The sequence below is a fragment of the Lissotriton helveticus genome, assembly GCF_964261635.1.
Source record: "Lissotriton helveticus chromosome 1_1 unlocalized genomic scaffold, aLisHel1.1 SUPER_1_unloc_31, whole genome shotgun sequence".
Lineage (NCBI taxonomy): Eukaryota > Metazoa > Chordata > Amphibia > Caudata > Salamandridae > Lissotriton > Lissotriton helveticus.
In genome coordinates this window covers 2,428,813-2,452,422 of record NW_027611672.1, presented here as the reverse complement: position 1 = coordinate 2,452,422, position 23,610 = coordinate 2,428,813, and the positions used below count along the sequence as shown (strand labels likewise).

At 42.2% G+C, this 23,610-nt stretch overlaps 1 protein-coding gene across 6 annotated transcripts in view; it reads right to left on the bottom strand.

The window, feature by feature from the left end:
* Window positions 1–2,100: 2,100 nt before the first annotated feature.
* Window positions 2,101–23,610, bottom strand: part of LOC144805876 (uncharacterized) — a 68,736-nt gene continuing 47,226 nt past the window's right edge. For all 6 annotated transcript variants that reach the window (XM_078672357.1, XM_078672362.1, XM_078672356.1 and 3 more), the window contains 2 exons: window positions 15,312–15,473; window positions 2,101–15,216 (listed from right to left, as the gene is read on the bottom strand). In XM_078672357.1, coding sequence (XP_078528483.1) covers window positions 12,731–14,227 — 1,497 coding nt within the window. In that variant the 5' untranslated portion in view covers window positions 14,228–15,216; window positions 15,312–15,473 and the 3' untranslated portion in view covers window positions 2,101–12,730. The remainder of the gene's footprint in view (window positions 15,217–15,311; window positions 15,474–23,610) is intronic.

The window sequence follows — 23,610 nt, the reverse complement described above, 5'->3', positions numbered from 1 at the left end:
TAAACCCACCCTATTCTAGACTCTCTCCAGCAGGTCCTGTAGGAGACTGGTAAGTGAACAACAGACAGTCCCTCTGTCAGTTCCAACTTATTACAACCCTCTTCAGCAACACCTGTAGCAGACATGGGGTGAACACTTCAGGAAAATGCAACAAAACTAGGGCTGCTGATTGACCATGATCGCAGGCACAGAGCTGCTGGTCCTAGAGATCCACGAGGACTAGTTAGATCCCGTGTGGGGGCAGAAACTTCACTGGTTCCTGTCCAGAAATGCTGAGTGTTCACAAGGGACAGCAGACCTTCTTCTGGAAGATCATGGGCGTTGAATGCGTATGACCGATGGCCCTCTCAAAATAATTTACTGACAGTACATATGCCCCTAGCACAGCGGCTGGTGTCAAACTCTTGAAGGGGGAAGAGTCATTTTCCCTAAACCGCTGCAGTTGAGCTGACCCTAGGAAACCACCCAAACTTCACGCAACTTGATTTCCACTGGTTCTTTTGGTCGGGCCCCGCCAGAACCTCCTTTAGGCTTACTTCAGGAAGTAGTGGGTTTGAAACTCTGACTTGGATTACAGTCCCGCTTTGTGTAAGTATTTATTTATTTATTTTATTTTGAAGGTTTTATATAGCGCGAACCAGACTCTTGCGAGTATCAGAGCGCTTTACAGGTCATCAATAGAAGGCAAGATATAGTATACAAAGACACAACCAATAAAAGATACAGTCATATATACAGGCAAAAATACAGTAAATAGTCATAGAGTTCACATGAATTTAGCCATGAGGATAGCTTTCACTTCTCTTTGGAAGGAGGCAGTGGAAGGGTTCATTCTTGTTTCACTGGGCAAATCGTTCCATATCCTCTGAGCCATACCAGAAAAGGACCGGTAATACGTTTTTTTCTTGGGAAATTGTTGAGGTTGTAGGATAAGAGTCTTGGCACTCCTGGAGGCTCGGCTGCCCGCAGAGAGCACCAGTTTGTGAGCTAGGTATTGTGGGGCGGTGTGGTATAGGGCCTTGTGCATCATGCAACCGATTTTTAGATGAATTCTGGCTTTAAACGGTAGCCAGTTGAGGGCTCTCAGGTATGGGGAAATGTGAGCGTTTCCCTTAGTACCAGTGATGAGTCGCGCAGCTGAGTTGATCGTGGCTCTTAGCGGGCTGTTGATGACCTTGGGAGGCCGCATAAGGTTACTGCTCCATATTCCACGCGGGGGATTACTAGGGCTTGAACTGCTTGTTTGAAGTCGTATGCGGGCAGAAAGGGGTTTAGTTTTAAAAGGGTCTTTCGATGGAAGTTGCCTTTTGTTGAGGCGCTAATGTGTTTTTGCATCTTTAAGTTATTGTCCAGCGTTACCCCTAGATATTTCGCTGAGTCGACTATGAGCGGTTGTCCATTTAGAGCTGTTAGGTGCTTCATCCAATCCATGATAGTTTGAGTTTTGTTAGGGGGAGTGATTAAAAGGAATTCCGTTTTGAGGGAGTTAAGTTTCAGATGGTTTTCGGCCAGCCAAGTTTGGGTTTTTTGTAGTGTGGTGTTGAGGGGTTTGATGTCCTCCAGTGAGTGTATTTTGATGTATATTTGGGTGTCGTCTGCATACATGTGGAAGTTTATCTTGGTGAGGCTGAGAAGATCAGTAAGAGGTTCCATGAACAGGTTGAACAGGGTGGGAGAGAGGGAGGAGCCTTGTGGAACTCCCTGTGTGACGGGCATGGGGATGGACAAGGATTGGTTGACCTTGAATCTTTGGGATCTATTTTGGAGGAAGGAGGCGAACCAGTTAAATACATTTCCAGACATTCCCATTCTGTGTTTCAGGAGATCAAGCAGGTTGTCGTATTTGACATTGTCAAAAGCTGATGACAGGTCGAGTAGGATTAGTATTTTATCTGGAAAAACACAAGGGGCCCCCTGTAAATAGGATATCACCCTAACAAGGACAACAATTTACTTGGTAAAACGCTCGCACTGGGTATAGTGCTAGATATTAGGTTGTGCAGCAGTCATATAATAGATTTGTGTACAATGACATACTTCATACTCCTAATTTACAAAAATATATCTTTTTTATTTCTTTATCTTTTTTTGTTTCTCGTAAATGATATCAAATATAATAGAAAAACATAAATACATACAATACAATATTCATATATTAAAAAAATAACATCACAAATCTTTTTCTATACAAATATAACCACAGAGTCACAATAACAATGATGCATAGTCTTCTTCGTAAAGCACAGAGGAGAAATGATCACAACTATTTTACTGTAAACAATATTTCATTTGCAGATGCTATTTTAAGGCAAACAAACTACAGTTAGTGATTCTCACACTTGTAGCTTAAACATGACATAAAACAAACACTGGTTACAAATTGTTATTGCCACCAACGTGTTTCGGTTTTAAGCCTTCCTCAAGGTGTTCTCACCAGTGGTATACCAAGAAGTATCGGTTGTGATCGGTTATTGTCTCTTTACTCTTGTAATTCTTCTGTCTTCTGACAAAGTCGTGCAGTTCAGGTAAGGCATTAAATGTGCAAGGGAGTGTATACTTCTGTCTATAAAACCAAATAATGTGGAAGCGTGGAATGTCGATATTTATTTTATTTTTGTAGTTCAATCATTAGACATGGGAGTGTATTGATGGGTTTCCCACGTCAAATAGCTTATTGCTATGTCTCAAATCCCTTACAATGGCTATAGTTCTGTCCAAACTGTTTTTAGTCTCGACGGCTGTCAGTAATGGGGTTACCAATTCTACAGGGGGTATCCTGGAGCAGAGCGGGCAGGCCAAACTTCGGAGGACATGTGTAAAGCATTCACGCAGTACCCACATACGACTCACCAGGCACACCACATAAGAGGCACGACACCAGCTTGAGTTGGAAAAATAATAAGTTATCTATTGTCTCCAACCTGCAAAGGTAAAGCACGTTAACAGGGGTAATCACCACAGGGCGCCAATTGGCGCCAGAGCTAAGTATATTAAGCCTTTTTGGAGTTCAAAAATATTAATTATATACAAAATCCATACACTTTTGTAAAATTGTCACCTAAACTTGAATTCAATCCACCTTTTGATTAAACACTTCCCATTACGGCAAGCATCACAGGACCACTTGTTGTTATCTTCCCAATTAGTGATCATGTTTCAGATGGCAACAACAATAAATATGTTTAGAATTTTACCTCTGAAAGCAAAAACATGCCATTTCTGAATCATGGTGCACAATAAAATGTAGGAACAAAAGGGCATCTTTAGGTATAGCATTCATTAAGGTTTGACCAGGCTTGAAACTAGAATTCCTGAACTTTTGGATATTTAAATGTCATATTTTAAAAGAATTCACACAGACCCAGCATGAGCTCCGTGAAAAATTGAAGATGAGTGAATTGTACTTAGACAACATGTGCTGATTAGCAATCTATTGAAGTAAAATACAGTGGTCAGGCAATGCTTGTAGATCTAATCTATTCAGATTTTAACTCCATAGTTTGTTCAATAAATTGACTTTGAAGGTCCATCTCTCAGATCAGTTCTATTTCAGTTTTATTTGCGATAACACTAAAAGAGATCAATGATAAATAGGTTTTAAAAGCCATGGGTGGATTTGATCCTTGGTCTAAATCTAGATTATTGTCTGCAATAGAAACCAGTACAAACAGATCAAATTAAAAGCATTGAAAATGTTTATTATAGTGGTTTAGAGTAAACCCAGAAGACACACATTGTTCCTGAAACTCAGAAAATGTATCGAAAGATTATGATTACAACCTATTTTATGTCCAGAGACCGGTTTAGATGCTTTCCTGTTTAAGTGACAACATTTGCAAATATATTTAACAAAACATTAAAGCTGGATGTCTGAAATTCTGTCTTTAAGTATTGTGTAAGAGTTATGTGTGATGGTTTTTATTTGATCTGAAGCAACACTAACACTAAACAGGTACGTGCACCGGTTATCATTCAACTAACATTATTAGCAAACTTAATTTGGAGGGAATTGAGAACAATTGACTCATGTACCAAGGATTTTATTGTTCAAAAATCCACTGGTTCGGTAATTCACAGAGTTTGCAAATGCTAAACCGCTTTTTGAAATGTATTAAGCCCATTTAACAATTAAGAATTTGGAAGGGAAATGCTAATAGTGTCCCTTCTGAATACGTAATACATCCTTAAGGTATGTATTAAGCTTTGAAACCATACGTGGGCTGAAAAACAGTAACAGGAGGTAGTAACCCAAGGGGACATTTGTGAATCTGAAAGTAAAATGGGGTGCATTAAAAATGCCTTTATTTAAAAGCCATCACAGACACAGTAGTGTGCTGACTCCACAAGCAACCACTTTTACCAAATGGATTATTAATACATGAACCTCAGTATTTCCTATATATTGCTGAAATGTAGTCTCTAATATTTTTGTCATGTGGTGTAAATATTTGTTTCTATTATTTTATTTCCCATTTCCATATTGTCATGAATTGTACCTATTCTTTTTGTCAAACATATTGAAATATCTTTGTCACAATTTTTGGGACATTCTAAAAAGTGTTTTCACTCTCTAACTTAAAGCTTCCTAAGAAAAATACTGACGCGCAGTCCTGGTTTCTCCTAGATCATTTAGCTTTCTCACTAAACCAAGCACAATATTGCTTTGAGAGAGGTGGTTATTGTAGTTATACGCACTGGAGTTGGTTTAGAAAAGACAAATATAGAATTTCCTTTATCTTTAGAAATAATACTTGCAAAAGTATATGTGCAATAATTTACTGATAAAGATATCAGATAAAGATCCCCTAATTTCTTATACCTTGTGGTATTAAAAATCTGCTTGAATTAACAGACTTCTCTTCTAGATAAATCCATGTATGAGAAGGTATTAAATGCAATTATCAACTTACGTTATTTTAACACATTTTCTCAGTGCACAGAGTATTTTTCCTACATTGATCACAACATCTCAAGCAATGGTCTGTGCTTAAACGTACAATGAAGGGGTAAAAATGTATTTCTACCACAATCAAGAAACCCTTGGGTCTATGAGGATTACTGTTGCAAATGAAGACCTAGCAAAGATGAAATATCCCTTTAAAGGGAAGATTTCCCTCACCCACCATAGTTGGCATGCTTCCTCATTCAGAATCTCCTCCCACCGTTATACCTAGTTACAGTACAGGGTACAGCCCCCTCACAGAGGGAGGAGTCCAGCAATGTTTTGTTATAGAGAATGGTATACGAAATCTCACAAAAAATGAGCTCAGGGTAGTGGGGGCAGCAGAGTGAAAGTTAATAAGAGGTCAACATGTTTCAGCCTATTAACCCTCCAAAGAGGTGTTTGCGGCTTTCTTCAGGACCTAATCAAAAGTTCTGCTGCTCATTGTACTCAATCAATAACAAGCATTGGCATAGCCAATAGGTCTCGCCTTTGGGACCTTATAAGTGTTTAGCCATGCAGATCCAGTAACAATGTGAAATAATTTTTCTTAAAAAAGAAGACTATAAACTAACTAAGCTAGACGTGACTTTATAACTGGTTAATCAAATGTTTCTGGAGGTTTAGTATATATAAAGAACTCCTTTTTTCTATGGCGTGTCATATAAAATTGATGCTCTCGATTTTGGTAAGAGTACACAATGTCAAAAAATTCAATACTGCTTTTATATCAATTTACTTTTGAAAGCTTGAAGTGAAAGAGAATTCTAAATGCCATTTGCTTATGAGTAGGCGCTAATGACTATTTCCGGATGACAATGTAGTTAACATTTTTTTGTAAAAGATGTGTTAGAAGTATGGGTAGGGAAAATGGCTATTTTGGCCAAAGGCTCCCCTTTCTTTATGCATGCCAGTTTTAATTTGTAAACAGAATCACCATTTTTTTTATGTGGTACACTGTAATGTTAGATGAATCTGTTTTACCCTTTTGATAAGCAAGAGATGACGATGAACCGTTTTTTCGTCCCTGGTTTTAAATGGATTCAGGTTGGATCAGACAAGGTGGTGGTTGACTGCCTCAGAAAATAGTTGTTTCCGCATGCTGCTTTCATGCGACTTAAATCCCTTCAGAGGAAGAGGCGGCTGCATGCCTGCAGATATAGCCAGATCAGTACTTGGCTGTTTCGGTTCTCCAGTGGGGCTAGAATAGAAGCTGTTAAGGGCAGAGGCTTAGCTTCCTATTGGTGCAGCAGGTGCAGTGGCACCAGGTCCCAGATGCCTTAAAGGCCCACTGAACCCTGATAACTGCTGTTTGTTACAGTTCAAACAAAGGCCTGAGGGGCCCACAGAACAATTATTGCTGTTTTCCACAGTCCAAACAGAGGGCAGGGGTCACATTTCCTTTCTTGCCTTGGGGCCCAAGGCACACTGGCTAGGCCACTGGTTAAGGATGCAGTGGGGAGAGGTGGCGAGACAGGTGGATTATTTAAACAGCTCGACGATGACTTCATGCCTGGGTATTAAAGTATTCATTGCAATTAATGACTGAAGCAGGAATAGATCTCATAATATAGAGGCCTACTTACAAATGCAGCTCGATAAGTGGCTGCCTTTTAACTTCTCACTTATCACCTCTCTTAATTTTCAGTTTTATTTTAGATACAGACTTAAATCGTGACCTATGAATATGTTTATCTATCTTTAGGTTCCAAATGACCCATCTTTTCCATATGCAAGTATCAGACAGGTCGGGAATGCCTAATGGCTTTGAACTTGATAAAGTCACATTAATCACTGGTCTTGAAATGCAAATGGCAGCATTAGGCACGCAGAGGTGTAATCTACGTAATCTTATTAGTTCAGGGTACGGGAGGGTGTTGAGGTCAAGCACGTTGACAAAAACATTTCCGCCACCATAGAAATTCAATCTTCCTTGTCCTCCCCTAGTATACAAGTAGTACCACATTCTTTGTTTACCTGAATTAAATAGGCACACAAAATAGTACCGTACTTAATGGCCCAGTTCAGAATTACAGGGAAGGTGGACAGTCCCAGACTACACATTGGTGCAGTCTTCAGTGGGTGCCGTCATCCCACACAGGGATCGAGGGAAAGAGTCTTTAGAAGTGGCAAAATCAATGCCATTTTCCAAGCATCTGGAAAAAAGCCAGACTTGAGCACCATTTTAATAACAAAGTGAGATAAGCAGAAATGGTAGCTGAAACTGAATGTTGGGCAAGAATCTGCAGGGCTCCAAATTTCATAGTATCAAAAGATGAGACTTTCTCTTCAGAAAGTGGGGTGAATGTACACGTTACCAGGAAATGGTAAGTTAGTTTATTCACAGTACGTTACTCCACTGTATCTGTCCCTAAAGATTATCTGGTGTTATCTTAAAATTCAGGAATATTTTATTTACTTTAGAAAAAAGAATTTGGTTAGTTCATCACAGCTTTTCGGCTGGGAGTTGCTACATTTTTATAATCAAAGGATGAAAGTTATTTACCTGTGTTGAACAACAGGCTGTAACTCTCCCTACAACATTGCTGTTGGTGCCTAAATTTTCTTTTACATTTCTTGAGATCATAGGAGTACCATGGCGCGGATGGCGCAGACAGATGGTTAATCTTCAATCTAAAAGGCCCTACTTGACAAACTGTCTAGTAACAATGTGCAAGATGATTAGCCTTAAGTGGCTCAAGATTTTCTCTAATCAGAAGTGGCTCTCACTTCAGAAAAGGTTGAAGACCCCTGTTGTAAACACTTAATATCACCAAAATCAAATAATTTGAAAAATGAAAAAAAAACAGAAATGTGCTACAAAACAAAGTTTTCGTTGGGCCAGTCCTGTGAAAGGGGGCTCGTTTTTACACTAGCAATAATTGTCTAGGATTGATAGGACAGGCATGAAGAACATTGTGAAAGGGAGATGGGCACACATGTTACCTCCACCCTTTTCAAGTGGGAGTTTAAAAATATGGATCCAGCCCAAAAGGTTCTGAGTTTCCCAGAAGTGTTCTGAACCCCAGACCGACCAGAGCCTTGAAGCAGCAAGAGTATATTGTAGTTACTAGACAGCCCAAGAGCACTAGAACCAGCAGAATATACCCTCTAAGACTCTACACAAGAAAAAAAAAGAGTTTAGAATAGCCTAGCCCTTTTCCATGTCACCCTACCCCACAGCACTGCCACCAACCTCACCACACTAACCTTGAAAACCATGGCCCCTTTCCCCAAAACACCACCATCATCAGTTCCCACTAAACACGGCCCTTTCTGCTTACCCTAAAACTACTCATCCACACTGACACCTACCCTCAAAACACTACATGGCTACACTGTCTGCTTCTGCCATAACACTGCCCTCTATCCTGCCACCCCCACCCAAACTGTCCCCTACCCTACCATTGTCCCTATTGCCAAACACAACCCTCGACACTCTCCTTTGTATCCTGAAAACACTGGACTCCCAGCACCAAAACACTAGTGAGGGAAAACGGCCATTGTTGAGAAACTTACACTGGCTGCCGATAAAACAAAGAGCCTTTTTCCAAATCTGTTGTCTTACGTTCTGTGCTCTTCAGAGTCAGGGCCCTTTGTACCTTCAAAATAAATTTAAAAAACATGTGCCGAGCGGCCCTCTGAGGTCCAGCTCGCAGCAGTTACTTCAGATTCCTCGTATCAGACTCCATAGGTCTGGAGGCATGACCTTTTCCTATCTCGCCCCCAAATATTGGAACAGCCTTCCAATACCTTTGCGAAAAATCTCCTCATATTGCGCTTTTATGAAACATCTAAAGGCATTTCTGTTTTAAGCTTTCCGTCCTTCTTGCTTTCCTCTTATGGGGTTATTCTGAGTAAGCGCCGAGATGCCCCACGGTGATTCGAACCCAATACAAAAGAGCATAACATAACAATACTAGATGAAAAGGGGTGAGTGGGAGCCACCAAAGAAAGACCAGAGGGCTCCAAAAGTTGTTTTTTTTCAAGCAGTGGACGGGGCACTAGCGCGTTTGGTGGGCCCCTTTAGAAAAATATTGGCCCACTGGGCCCGATGTTCCACTGCATTTAAATCATGCCTTGTCCCAGGTCCCACCACATCCCCCATGGGAGGTGGAACCCTGCAGTAATATACTGCCCCCTCTCAGGGGCCGCCGCACTGGTTTGCCCATGCCCCTTCCATTTCCTTGCCTAGGGTACCCACAGCCCTGGCGAGGATAAGGAAGAACGGGCAAGCTGTAGGAGTGGAGGAGACAGATGCACACTGCTCCAGCATGCCAGTATAACCTACATGATCTTCTTTCTGATGCCCCGTTCTCCGATGTACAGTCTGTTCTCTCCTCTGGCTGCAGAAGTGTCCAGGCTGCAGCCAGGAAGGTCCTCCGGTCAAGCGACAGGTGGTGGAGTCCAAAGCCCTTCAGATGAATGCAAAACAGCAGGCAGGCCGGTGAGGAATAAATAAACAAAGAACACATCACTTGCCTGCTGCAGAGACTCCTCCTTTTATAGACCCATTGGCGAGCGCTGGATCAATGCAAGGACGAAGTATCATTCACTGGCATTTTTATGAAAAGTGCAGGCTTGTTACAAACCTGGCGATTTTATTTTGCACATCGTATATCCTGAAGGGTCTGAATGACAATGCCCCCAAATATAATCATGCCCTGTGGGAAACAGTGGCCTAAACTCTGCCGGCGATCACGAGCTATTCAGGATAGATGTGTGGCAGTAAAGTTTGTAATATGTTGTGACTTGGACACAGCCAATTGCTTTGGTCAGGCGATTGACATGAGTGTGGAACTTTGGTGCATTGCCTGGATTAGGTCTATATGCTTCTCTAAAGATATTTGAGCATCGTTAATGGACAAGCTATTTGATGGCTCTCACCTTTTAAGCAAGAAAGCAGACTAGGCCCCAGACAGATTCCTTGGGTCTGTCTGCCTCCGCCACGCAATTTCATCACAAATCTCGTCCCCTTTTGGCTACAGTAGGGTTTTTCAACACTGTCAGCACCAGACCCTGCTGCAAACCCAGCAGGTCTCCCAGTTGTTTCATGGCCATGGCACACAAAGGCAACGTCCAGGACATCATGCCACTGCGTGACCTGCCTCTACAACTGGTGCAGCTGCAAAACCTCTTTGTGTCCTGAAGACACTGACTCACCCTATTATAGGCAGTATCCAACATATTCTCCAGTGAATTAGATTATGCCAGTGGCAGACCCATCTCCCTATTACACCCAGACTTAACAGTGGCAACGGATGTATCACGTCTGGGATGGGAAGGCCATATGGGAGACAGAGATTAGGGAAACCTCATCACCAGCAGAGACCCAACTTCACATCAAGCTGTTAGAGTTGCGAGCATTTCACTTGGCGGTGGAGGTCTTCCTGCCCACCTTCACATGAGGGCGGGTGCAGTTTCTCACAGACAAGGCAGTCAATGACAATGGTCTCATCTGGAAATGTCACACAAACGTGTTTGACAGCGAGCCGAGGATTCACTGGCTCCCAGGTACGCTGCCCGAGATACAGAAGAATCCTTGATGGGTTGTATTGAATATAGTGTGAGAAGCATATGGGAGAGACGGTGATCTACCGTCCTGATGAGTCCACGGTAATTACCTAGAATGGTTGAAACATTGACTAAACAGGGACTATTCCATATAAATTATGTCTTCTAAGAATTGTCTTTGCTTAACTTGTATTGTACAAAAGCAATTTACAGCCGTTTTTGTGAACAAAATGTGGATCGGACTGTTTTATCATCATATCACTTGCATCTTGAGCACTGCACAGTCATCACTCAACGATTTATATATACCCTTGCTGCTGAGAATACAATTAGAATTTTTGGAAATGAAAAGACCTCATCTGAATTCTAATCATGATAAAAATGGTGAATTAATATCTGCCCAGGGCCTGCATATGTGATACAGATCTGTGAGATAATGAACTCATAGACCTCTGTAGTTGTTCACAGTGCGCATGGGAAGTGCTTCTATGCGTCTACGCTTGTCACTTCTGGAGCAGAATGACGTCGACACTGAGCTGCATGATGTCTCCTACTGCGTGCAGCAGGACTGCTGTTTTATAGTTTGAGGATCCAGTCTGGCGTGTGGGGAATATTCACACGGTAAGGAATCTGCAGGTAAAGGAGTATCCACCAGAAAGAGCGTTTTCGAAGGCAAGTAACTGGTTTGTTATGTTTTCCTGCTGTCGTATATTATCTCATTCTGGGTGGTGAACTCTGCTCGCGGAGTTTTCCGTACTCCGCGGAGATCGCATAGTTCCTAAAAACTCCGCTCCAAGGAGCGTAGCAAGGTTTTTTACTACGCTCGCGCTCTTCAACGTCATGTGCCGGAGCGGGGAAAATCCACCTCATAATGAGATTTTTCCTTGCTCGCGCTCGCCATAGTCTAGCTGGCGAGCAAAATCAACCTCCTGGGGCGATTTCTCAAAGCGGGTCGTGGGATTTCTCAATGCGAGTGGTCGCGGCAGGTCACAACCACTTGCGTTGAGAAAACTTCCTTCGCATTGACAAAGCTGCCGCTCGAGTAGAAGCAGCTACACCCTCTTGTGCTGCACATGGTGCTATTCGCGATTATTTTTACAGGGCGGGACAAACACCAGGAGATCAAAATCACCTCAAACGGCATGACCCTTACGCACTCCGCTGCTTGCGGAACTCCGCGTAGACCGCCAGACTTTTTTTGTCACTGTGCGGAGGAGTTCCTCATTGAGGAACTCCGCATAGGCTTAATCTTACCATGAAAATATAGATATCAGTCATATGTTAAGAAACAAGGGTGAGTAGAAACCTTTTGGGTGGAGTAAAATTTAAGACATTATTATTGTGATTTTTTGGGCAATTATTTGATTTTTGCAAGCACTAACACTTCTCTGTGTAAAGTAAAGACCTTGAGAGTTTTGTAACTTTCAGATACTCAAATTGTGGATTCTGTTGCAATTAAAAATATTTCCAGGCCTGAAATTTCTTTGGAGGTTGCATGCGGGCAGCCTAAGTTATCCTGCAAGAGTTTCTTGATGAATCCTATTGCAACTACAATATGTGCTCTCTAATGTAAAGTCAGGTTGTTAGAAGCTTTTCTGCAACTCAAGATACGCCTTACTTTTCATCTGGTGTGGATGCATTTCTCATGTTTAGTGAGATCTCCTTTCTGAGTATAACGTTTCTGGCTTTCCCCTCCTGCATAAGGCTTTAGTCCAGTGTGAATTCTCTCATGTGAAGTGACATTGTATTCGTAATTGAACCTTATCTGACATTCAGAACACACATAAGGCTTTTTTCCCCTGTGTGAGTTCGCTCATGACAAGTGAGAAGTAATTTGTAACCAAAACGTTGCTTGCATTTCGAGCACTCATAAGGTTTTTCCCCAGAGTGGGATCTCTCATGAAGCATGACACTGTCTTTCAGATTCAAACTTTTATGACATAAGGATTTTCTCCAGTGTGGAGTTTCTCATGGTGAGATAGCGTTTTTTTCTCTGGAGCTTTTCTGGCGTTCAGAGCACTCATAAGGTTTTCATCAGTATGGAGTCGCTTTTGGTTAGTGAGGCTGTGCCTATCAAATAGGAATTTCTGGCATTCACAGAAATTGGTAATGTTTTTCCCCTGTGTGCGTCTGCTCATGTAGAGTGAGATTGAGTTTAAAATGTATGCTTTTCTGGCATTCGGAGAACTGATTATTTTGATGGTGTGTTTTCTTATGGCACTTGTAACCATCTCTACCTCTGAATCTTTTCTGACATTTAGAACACTGATAATTTTATTCACCAGTGTGGATTCTCACATGTCCAGTGAGATGAGATTTACGGCTGAAACATTTTAGGCATTCGGAGCACTGATAAGGTTTTTCCCCAGTGTGGATTCTTATATGCTGAGTGAGACTGCTTTTTTCACTGAAACATTTCTGGCATTCAGAGCACTGATAAGCCTTTTCCCCAGTGTGGATTCTTATATGCTGAGTGAGACTGCTTTTTTCACTGAAACATTTGTGGCATTCAGAGCACTGATAAGGTTTTTCCCCAGTGTGGGTTCTTATATGCTGAGTGAGACTGCTTTTTTCACTGAAACATTTGTGGCATTCAGAGCACTGATAAGGTTTTTCCCCAGTGTGGGTTCTTATATGCTGACTGAGACCGCTTTTTTCACTGAAATATTTGTGGCATTCAGAGCACTGATAATGCTTTTCCCCAGTGTGGAATCTTATATGCTGAGTGAGACTGCTTTTTTTACTGAAACATTTGTGGCATTCAGAGCACTGATAAGGTTTTTCCCCAGTGTGGGTTCTTATATGCTGAGCGAGTCTGATTTTTTCACTGAAACATTTCTGGCATTCAGAGCACTGATAAGGTTTTTCCCCAGTGTGGGTTCTTATATGCTGAGTGAGATTGCGTTTTACACTGAAACATTTGTGGCATTCAGAGCACTGGTAAGGTTTTTCCCCAGTGTGGGTTCGTATATGTTGAGTGAGTCCTATTTTGTCACTGAAACATTTCTGGCAATCAGAGCACTGATAAGGTTTTTCCCCAGTGTGGAATCTCACATGTGCAGTTAGAAGTGATTTAAGTTTGAAATCTTTTGGGCATTCAGAGCACTGATAAGGTTTTTCCCCAGTGTGGGTTCTCATATGCTGATTGAGACTGCTTTTGTAACTGAAACATTTCTGACATTCAGAGCATGGATAAGGTTTTTTCACTGTGTGGGTTATTGTATGTTGAGAAAGACTTCCTTTGTTTTGGAATTTTTTCTGGCATTCAGAGCACTGAAAAGGTTTTTCCCCAGTGTGGGTTTTTATATGCACCGTGAGTTCGCGTTTTTCACTGAAACATTTCTGGCATTCAGAGCACTGATAAGGTTTTTCCCCAGTGTGGGTTCTTGTATGGTGACTGAGAACGCTTTTATCACTGAAACATTTGTGGCATTCAGTGCACTGATAAGGTTTTTCCCCAGTGTGGGTTCTTATATGCTGACTGAGAACGCTTTTTTCACTGAAACATTTCTGGCATTCAGAGCACTGATAAGGCTTTTCCCCAGTGTGGATTCTTATGTGCTGTGTAAGACTACTTTTTACACTGAAACATTTCTGGCATTCAGAGCACTGATAAGGTTTTTCCCCAGTGTGGATTCTCATATGCACAGTGAGATACGATTTACGCCTGAAACTTTTTTGGCATACTTTGCACTGAGAGTGGTTTCCCCCAGTGTGCATTGTGTCAAATTCTGTGAGATAAGATTTATGGCTGTATCTTTTTTGGCACATGTAACTTTTTTCCCCAACTTAGGTTATTTTGCCTTGATTGAGGCGGTTTTGAACACTGAATTTGTTCTCACAGTCCGTGTTTTTATAAGGTGTATTCCTAGAGTTAATATCTCTACGTTTAGTTTTCTCTTGCTTATATGCCACAGTAAGAGTGAACCTGATTTTAGAGTCGGGCTTGTTTAGATAATGTTCAGCATTTATCTCTAAAAGAAATTGTGTGTAATCTTTTTAACACTTCAATTGAGCAAAATATGTCTGAAAGCAGCCCTGTAACACCTGTCGAAATATTTCTAGCAGATAATAGTCTTTAGGTTATAGCCTATCCGGCAGCAACTTATTTTGTGACTGAAGATTTTCTCAAATCTATTTGTATAGGTTCTTAGCAATGCAGTGATAAGGTGTTAGTCTGATATTTATTAATTACACTGATAAGTACCTTTTTGCACTGACGTAATGGCAGTAACGGAGGGCGTTAGAACGTGCACAGTACTATTGTGGATCACGAGTCTCAGAACATCAGTTCCTTTTACCCTTTCTATGTTTGGTGTAAAGTTAAGGTTTGTAGTTCTGAAGACGAGGATTTATTTACATTACCTATAGCGCAACTGTGCTCATTTAATCCATTTTCATATTTAACAGTTTTACATATCACTCATTCACATCAGATACTGTTGAGGCGATTTACATAGAATTACAGAACAGTACACAATAAAAAATAAACAATCTGAGATGGTTATGAACACAATAAAGTGGTGAATTTTTAAGGTTTTCGCAAGAGTTTGCAGAGTGGGTCGTGGTTTTCTACCCAGAGTCAGATAGTCTCAAACTTGCGTAACTGGTTAAAAACAGTTGTTGAACAAAGGTGATTTTCCAATCTTTTGGTTGTTAACGTGTCAGCTTCGGAGTCTTCTCTCAGCGTCTTTTCTTTGATGGTATGCAGAAGAAACCTTTTGTTATAACTTTCTTTTTATGCAGTGTGTGCTTCCTCTCTGGAATTACATGATGTTTTAGATGAAGGTTATTCTGTACACAGATATGGCTTTGCTCTGGGTTAATGAAATGCTAAATTAGAGACTTCACTTACAGTATAGTACTTTCCTCAGCTCCCACTTCCTCGCCACACCAAGATTTTGGAAATTGTTTAAACGTAGAATGCTGGATGTCCTTCAGTTTTTCAAAATAATCCTTCTTATGGCACTGACTTCTGGTGCTAAATCTTGCTTTCTTCGTCAGTAATTTCAATCACCTATAGTATTAAAAATAAATAGTTAATACATGAAAATTTCCAAAAATATAATTTACAAGCCAAATCAATGCAGAGTTGCAGAATTTTGAAAATGTTGAGCTGTTTTTCAGACAGAGCAGAGTGTAGAATTGTACCCTGAGAGTACTTGGATGTAGGAGTGAGGATTTATAGAATTTTCGACATTTTATTAAGCTCACAATGGATACATGCACCCTATGGAGTTTTAACATAGAATCCCAAATGCAGAAATTAAAGTCATATTCACTAGCACCAAACAGATATTTAAAAAAGGATACTATTAATTAATTTTTAATGTAGATTTCTGGGACGGGAATTTCCCCTCCATGGACAGCAGGCGTTTTCCCCTGCCTGAGTTACCACCTACTTGTATCTGGTATCCTGACTTTTGAGTTTTGGCTTCTGCCTCAAGCAAATCTATTGTGTGCTTCGAGGACTATGCCTAGACCTATCCCTCAACTATGGTCCAGAGTATGAATCAAGGGCAATTAAGTTAAGGCGTACTTTCATGTGCTCATTTTATTTCACCTGATTATCAGTTGTTAGGTTTTTCTGCACCTGGATGTACCGGGTGCAGAAAAACAGGACACCATTTTTTTCCAGACAGGAAAATTAGACTGAAAAGACGCACAAGACTCTGGGTGCAGCAGAAGCAGCCAAGACTTATGCTGTTTTTTTACTAACTGGGGGAAACACAAAATTCTTCCCTTTGTTAGACATTTCTTTACCCTTCCCTCCCCTGCTTCACCCATCGCCCCCCCTCAACCAACCACATGCATTTATCTACCACCTGCTTAAAACTAGTGGTAAATAAAAGCAGAAACACACTATGAAATAGTGAATGGCAGGTGGATTGACAAGCAAGCAGAAGAATCTGTTCCTCGTGGCAACTCCCCTGTCCATGGCATCAAACTTGTGACTGCACGTTACTGGGGTAAATATATCACAAAGTTAAAAAAAAAACAATTACACGAGATTTTTCTGCCACCCCAGTACTATGCAACTTCTAACAAGGGACTATGAGAGGTCTTGGACCGGTCCTGTGACCTGGAGGGTCACACCAAGTGTACCCTTATTTAAGGCAGAGTACTGTCATGGGTTTAACAGCTAGACCGGTGGTGGCAATGCACCCTGCTGTAAGGATCAATAGCCTGATGTGATCTTTGCATCATGGTCAGTGAAGTGGTGTCCTGCTGACACACCTATGTAATGCTCCATTTCTATGCCTGTGCACAGACTTTGCACTAACATCAAGTGCGTGTTTAGGGTGTTGGTGTGCATAGCATAAAAGCAATGTGAGAGTGCAACAGAGTAAACTGCATCTCCTGCCTGCCAGTTGTGTATACAAGTGGGACCATCTATCCCTTTTTTATACCCTAGTTCAAAGTCCTCTGTTACCAAGGAATAAAGTGCTCTACAAAGTACTTAGGTGCCTGCTGTGCCACCAAGGATGGTGTCATGCTGACAGTCTATCTAAGTTGAAGGGACATCACCTGCAGGCTGAATTACTTAATGGAGAAGCTGTGTACCTGTCCTGAAGAGCCTAGAAGTCTGCCTAGAAGCCTGCCTGTCTGGTAAGAAAGGGAAGGGAGTTTGACTATCCAGCAGGAGGACAAGGCTGTCCTGGAAGAAGCAAGGTCCGACACATCCTCGTTATCTGTAGGGCGGGCCGGAAAGCCATCCAGCAGGACCAGCTAGTATGAGTGGCCCCCTCCTCCCCCGCCAAGACTCTCCCAACAGTTCAAGGCAGAAAATAAAACTCTACAACGAGATTGTTGAGGCCCAGTTGGATGATTGTGTGCTGCCAACAGCCTGTTCAAGGTTGCATTTGCCAAATTCCTAACACAACAGGGTCTGAATCTACTGGCTTCCTGGAGAGCATGCGTTGGGCTTTTAGCTGCTGAATGTCTGACTACTCTGTGTCAGAGGCCCATGAGGGACTACAACTACTCCAGTGTCGAACACCCTGTCTGAGCTTACGCCTGTGGTCCAGCCGGCCACAGTGTGGGGTCAATTGCTGACGGTCGGGCCTCCAGAGGGGCTGCACTTCCCGACAGGCCAGGTGTGGCTGCTACCTTGGGACTGCTGATCTTCAGGCAAAGGCAAAGAAAAGACAGAGTGGGTGCCCTACTGTATGCAGCCTTACATCCAGGACAAAAGCGCTCCACAAAAGCCTGCTGGTGGGTCACTGCTCTCTCGAGTGTTATGGCGTGCCATTCAAGTGTCGGGAAACAGGAAAGAGACCCAGACAAGACTGACTCATCCTGTGAAAGGGTAAGACGCTTACGACAGAGCATACACGCATTGGGGTGACTGGAGTGACAGAACTGACCCTATACTATATTCATGATACTCCTAAATGCCCCTAGAGGGGAAGAGGGTATCAGAACCGGACGCACCTGTCTGCAGCACATGGTAGTCTGACATGCCTGCACCATCCTTTCACGCAGACTGTCCATAAAGTTGATTTTAGAGCTGCTATGCACATAGCAGGGGGAATCTCAGACCATTCGTGGAGAAGTGTGGCTCACTGGTTAGAGCAGGCAGACCCTGAAGCAGAGGTCAGACCCGGGACCAGGGTTCAATTCCCGACGCGGCAGGGTCTCGAGCTCAAATGTCCACGGACTCGATAAATCTCGCTTCGGTGCCTGACCTAATCATGGGTTCACACTCTGCAACTCTGGGCATTAAGCTTGCTTAATCTCCACAACGGCCCCCCGCGGCGGGATGCCTGGTTTTCACCTTGGGGATGCCCTGTAGGGGCTATCTCACAGGGAAAAGCCAGGACGGGTTCCCAAGGCAAAGCGCTTAGAGACCCCTGGGTTATAAGCGCTATATAAATCCAAACATACATACATACATACATTCGCTGGTGGAGGTGCAACTCGATGGTCCGGTTGTGGAATTCATGCTACCCCCAAGGGTTGATCCGTGATATTTTTAAGACAAGACGTTCAAAGCTCGTATGAGAGATGGAGCAGACTTCTATTTTAAGGAGAACGGGCGGCCTGTTGAATCAGCTTGTGTGCTATAGGATGAATTCAAGGCAGTGATTCGAGGCCACACACAAGCCTTGATTGGGAGAATGCCAAAGGAACGTAAATTGAAGTGCGAGGCTCAGGACAGGGAATATGCTTTCCTGGAGGCACGCCTGGCAAGTGGGGAATCAGTTTCTCTCCCATTACACCATCAACTGAAGCAACACACATTAAGAGCACTAATGGAAAATAGCGTGCACTCATGCGCTGGCTACCCAGCATTGTCTCTATGATGTCGGTGATAAAGCCAATGAGTTGCTTACATGGTTAGAGACAAGACAAAGGATGGAACTGGATCCTTGAGGACACTGACAACAAGGCTCCCGTTAGAATTATATAAAGGCATGATGGATAAAATCAGGGAGTACCTCCAGAGTATGTTTCAGACTGCCTGAAAATAAGGGTGCCTCCCAGAGGACCAAAGAACGTCTGAGGTGGCGGTCATCCCAAAAAGGACGAACCAGCAACTGAGTGTGGGTCTTATCGACTTATCTCCCTGCTTAATTTTGAGACTAAGGTCTTTGAATAGGCCCCGGCGATCTGCCTGCGGACAGTAGCTTCATGCCACACCAGGGAACGCGCTTAAATCTCTGACACCTTAATGGAGTACCACACGCAACAGGGGATTCCTTTGCTGAACCAGTGGCACTGCTGTCAAGCTCTTGAATGCAGCCCCTCTAGAGTGCATGCACGTCAATAACACAGTCACCCGAGTATTTGCCGTCCAACAGGGATGTTCCTTGTCTCCTATGCTCTTCACACGTGCGTAGGTTCGCCAGGACCTCTCATATGGGGTATTCCAGTTGATCAGGACTGGGATGAGAGAATCTCCCTCTACTCTGACGTTTTGCTGTAGGACACGTAATCAGCCTTTTCGAGTGAACAAATCCTACACATTTTTCACATATTTGGAGATTATTACGGATATAAGATCAATTGGAAGAAGTCCTTAATATTCCTGCTGGTGGCAGGGACCCTGCGGCTGGACTGTAGGTGCACAGTTCGGGTGGAACTACATGGCTTTAAATATTTGGGCGTGTTTATTACAAGAGAGCCACAGGCAGGAACATACTCCCGAAATTAGACCGGCTTCGCTAGGATGCCCTACACTTGCGGGCGCTCCCGCTCTCCTTACTTGGACGAGTGGCCCTATTTAAAGTGATGACCCTCCAGGGTCTCCTGTACATCGTGCAAAAACCGTCCTTTAACATCCCACAAGACATTTTCTTTCAAAAGGAAGACTGAGAACTTCGGCTCCTGTTGTGGGATGGTGGCTATCAAGCTCAATAAGGTGCAGAGGGGAGTTTAAGGAGGACTGGTGGTCCGGAGCATTCGCAAGTATTACTGGGCCACGCAGCTGGTGGCAGTCAACAACTGGGTTTTTGTGGGCCCGTGAGGATCCTGCTTACCGGGTAGATAGTTTGGCCATGGGCAAGAGAGGTTACCCCACCCCGGTGCTGTATCGAAGAAAGTATGAGTGCGCCCTACCTACTCATACCTAAACAGTGGTACGGGTGTGGAAAGAGGCTACCAAGTGTTTAGGCTGAGAAGGTAAGCTGACTGAAATTACTCCACTGTATGATGGTGTTCTCTTAAGTGCAGCGGGAGTATTGCAGGGCTTCAAAAAATGGGGATTGATTTGCTTAGAACGGCCAGGCGATGTGTGGAGGGGACAGGCGCTTGTGTCCTTCACAATCCTACAACAAAGGTATATTAGGTGACTAAAGACGGTTCTGACATTTGCAGGTGGGTCACGCTCTGCAAGGTCACATCTGGGAAGGGGGAAGTTGCCTGATGCATCCCCACTGGAGGACCAGCTGCTAACTAATCCCCTGACTGAAAAAGCAATCTCAACCATCTATTGGAAGTTGATCTACAATTCTCTGGATCCCTTGGGGATGTTTCAGGCGGCCATTCACCAACTTTTGTGTTTTTCAAAAAACAAGCTTCCAAAGCTGGAGTTGCTTTCTAAAAAACAATAACTAATCACCCTCACACCGTTGGAACTTTCTCCCTGATTAATTTTCTCCCAGGAAGTGGGATTCATTTAAAAACAAATTCTCATCACGACTGCCAGGTATTCCCTGGTGGTCCCGAATAAGAGAAAAATACGTCAGACAGCCTGATCTAGAGAGGAAGGGCCGTTTGATGTATTACACAGATGCCACTCAAGTAAGGCTGGACACATGACAATCCAGCTGACTTGCATTAGGTCAGGCAGACCATCCGTTTGTTGGACAGGATACTCCACCACGCTTGTGAAGGAGTACCCTGCTCACCAAACTCATAATCAAGACCTTTATCTTGTCTGTGCTATGCATGTATCTCTAGTTCTGCTTCATTATGTCCATCAGTCTTTGTATTAGCTACCTGTTATTGAGGCTTGTCAGTCAGTCAGTCAGTCAGTTCAACTTTATTCGGATACGACAGTACCCATAAAAACACACAAGACAATACATCCCAATAATGAATGCAAAGGACTAAAATAAAATATACAGGTTTCAGAAAGTGACTTGTGCAAAACTGTACATCATATCAGTATATGTAATTGTTAAAAAAGGAACACATCACAGTTTATGTTAAGCAGTATCAAGGGTCCATCATGGATCTCCGCGCCCTTATTGCGTTTTTTAAGAAAGTGCTAGTGCGAAATATAAGTTCAACATCATCTAATTCTACTATTAATCGATATGCTACCTCCAAAGTAATTGGTCTTCTTTTATTAAAATAGGGACATAAAAACTGTTTAAAATATTTGATATAGTATTTGCAGAAAAATATAAAGTGCATAATAGTTTGCTCACTCCTCCCATCACAAGAACACAAGTTAAAATTCGAATTTAGGCTGTGGCCAAGTGGGAAGCAAAGTGAGAATCAAACTGTACCAGCTCTTAAACGGAACAGTAAGCTTGTCTTCCAACGGCTCATTGGTAAAGACAAATACATATGAAGCGGATAACTGTACCGTTCAATAGCCATGTAGTTGCGCACAGTTGTTTTCCTGACCTTTACCGTCTCCCGCTCATCCTTATATAGGGAGTACAAGGTGTTCTGCATTTCCTTTTTTGCAGATTTTTTGAGGCTTGTGTGTTTAGTACAGTTTAATCTTACGGTGTGTGTGTGGGTTTATTTGAACCCTGCGATTTAATATGCCCTTGTGGTTTATGCAGTGTTATCACACCCTTGTAATTATAAAAAGTATGTTACAGGCTGCCAGGTGTCTCTTGCCCGTGACTTCTGAAGAAGTAATGGTGCACAGTTAACAGAAGCAACATTGCAAAGTGTCAAGAGCCTGATTTAGAGTTCGCTGGCAGGGTTAGTCAGACACAAACGTGACGGATATCCTGGCCGCCGTATTACAAGCACCACTGCACCACTGAATATAATATATGGGAGCCTCATTTCTTTCTTTTGTACTTTCTATTTCTCTTGTTTTTATTATCTTTACTAGCTGTACCCGGCCTCGCGTTGCTGTGGCTCAGTCTGGTTAAAGGGAAAAGAAAGAAAAGGGTAAGCACATGTTTCTAATATGTTTAATTTCACAATGCTTGTGGGTATACAATATTTTTGTTGTTCCATTGTCTGTGCAGATGTAGAGATTCTCTGGTTTGCTGAATCTAGAACACGCAACATATAATTGTCCCTGTGAGAAGCAATCCGTGTCCAGATCTAAACCGCACAATTCTAAAGATTGGCCCTGAGCTTTTTTTTTTAAACAAACTGTATTGAAAACCACAGTTTGTAGTACATGGATCATAGTAAGTACTCATGTTTTTTTGTTTTTGCTGCTTGTTATCCAGTTTTTACCGATATCAATTTGATACATATTTAAATCACATCACATCAGTTAATATAACAGAAACAATCAGTACAGATGGTAGCTTTTGGACGCATCCTTAATATATAACATGTAATAGAACCGCAGGTCGCGGTTGCATCGTGTTCTTTTAAATTATGTTGCAAACTGAACCAACTCCTCCCCCCTTCCTCCACCCACTTCACGGTCTGCCATCCTGACACCAACTGTCCATCCTAATACATGTAGACTATTGTCTCTATGCGTACCTTGTAGTTGTTGCGCATCAACCAAATCAATAGTCTGTTCGGGCTTTCGATTAAAAACACGTGCGTATGCGACACGCGCGTTTCCGAATCCAACGTTGTGTATATAACAACATGCGCGTATTCAAATCCAACATTGTGTCAAAATTTTAAAGCAATCAGTGAAGAACTTTTGGAGATTTAAGATTTTGAACAAACAAACACTTTACATTTTTATTTATATAGATAGATTTTACTTTTTTTGTCCTCTTTCTTATTTCTTTTTCTGTTTCTCTCTATTCCTGGCTTAGCTTTCATTCATTTCTTAATTTAAGAATGCTTAGCATCCTAAAATCCTTAAAAACACGCACATATTCGACACGTGCATATTAGAATCCAACATTATGTATATAAAAGCACACATGTTTTAGAATCCAACATTGTGTCAAAATTTCAGAGCAATCGGTGGAGAACTTTCGGAGATTTGAGATTTTGAACAAACGAACAGTTACATTTTTATTTATATAGATAGATTTTACTTTTTTTGTCCTCTTTCTTATTTCTTTTTCTGTTTCTCTCTATTCCTGGCTTAGCTTTCATTCATTTCTTAATTTAAGAATGCTTAGCATCCTAAAGCATTTTATTCATTCAAGCGGCATTTCTTCTTTCCTGTCATGGCGATGACTGCACAGATATCCTTACAAGAAGATCTTTTGAATTCTGCATGAACCTGTTTACTAATGGTCCTAGTTGAAGGTGTCATTTAGAAGTTAAATATATGTTTCTTATGTGAGGTACAGTGGGTATGTGTGAGAATGTGTGTGAGTGAGAGAGTGTGTGTGTGTCTGTGTGTCTATGTTATGTTATGTTATTTGTACTTGTAAAGCGCACTGCTACCCTAGGGTGTCCTGGCGCTGAGTACTGGTGACCTGGGGTGTATCAGCTGTTTAGTGGGAGAAGAATCATGTTTTCAAACCCTTGCGAAAAGAAAAAAGGTTTGGCGCATTTCTGAGATGGAACGGAAGTTCATTCCATGCTTT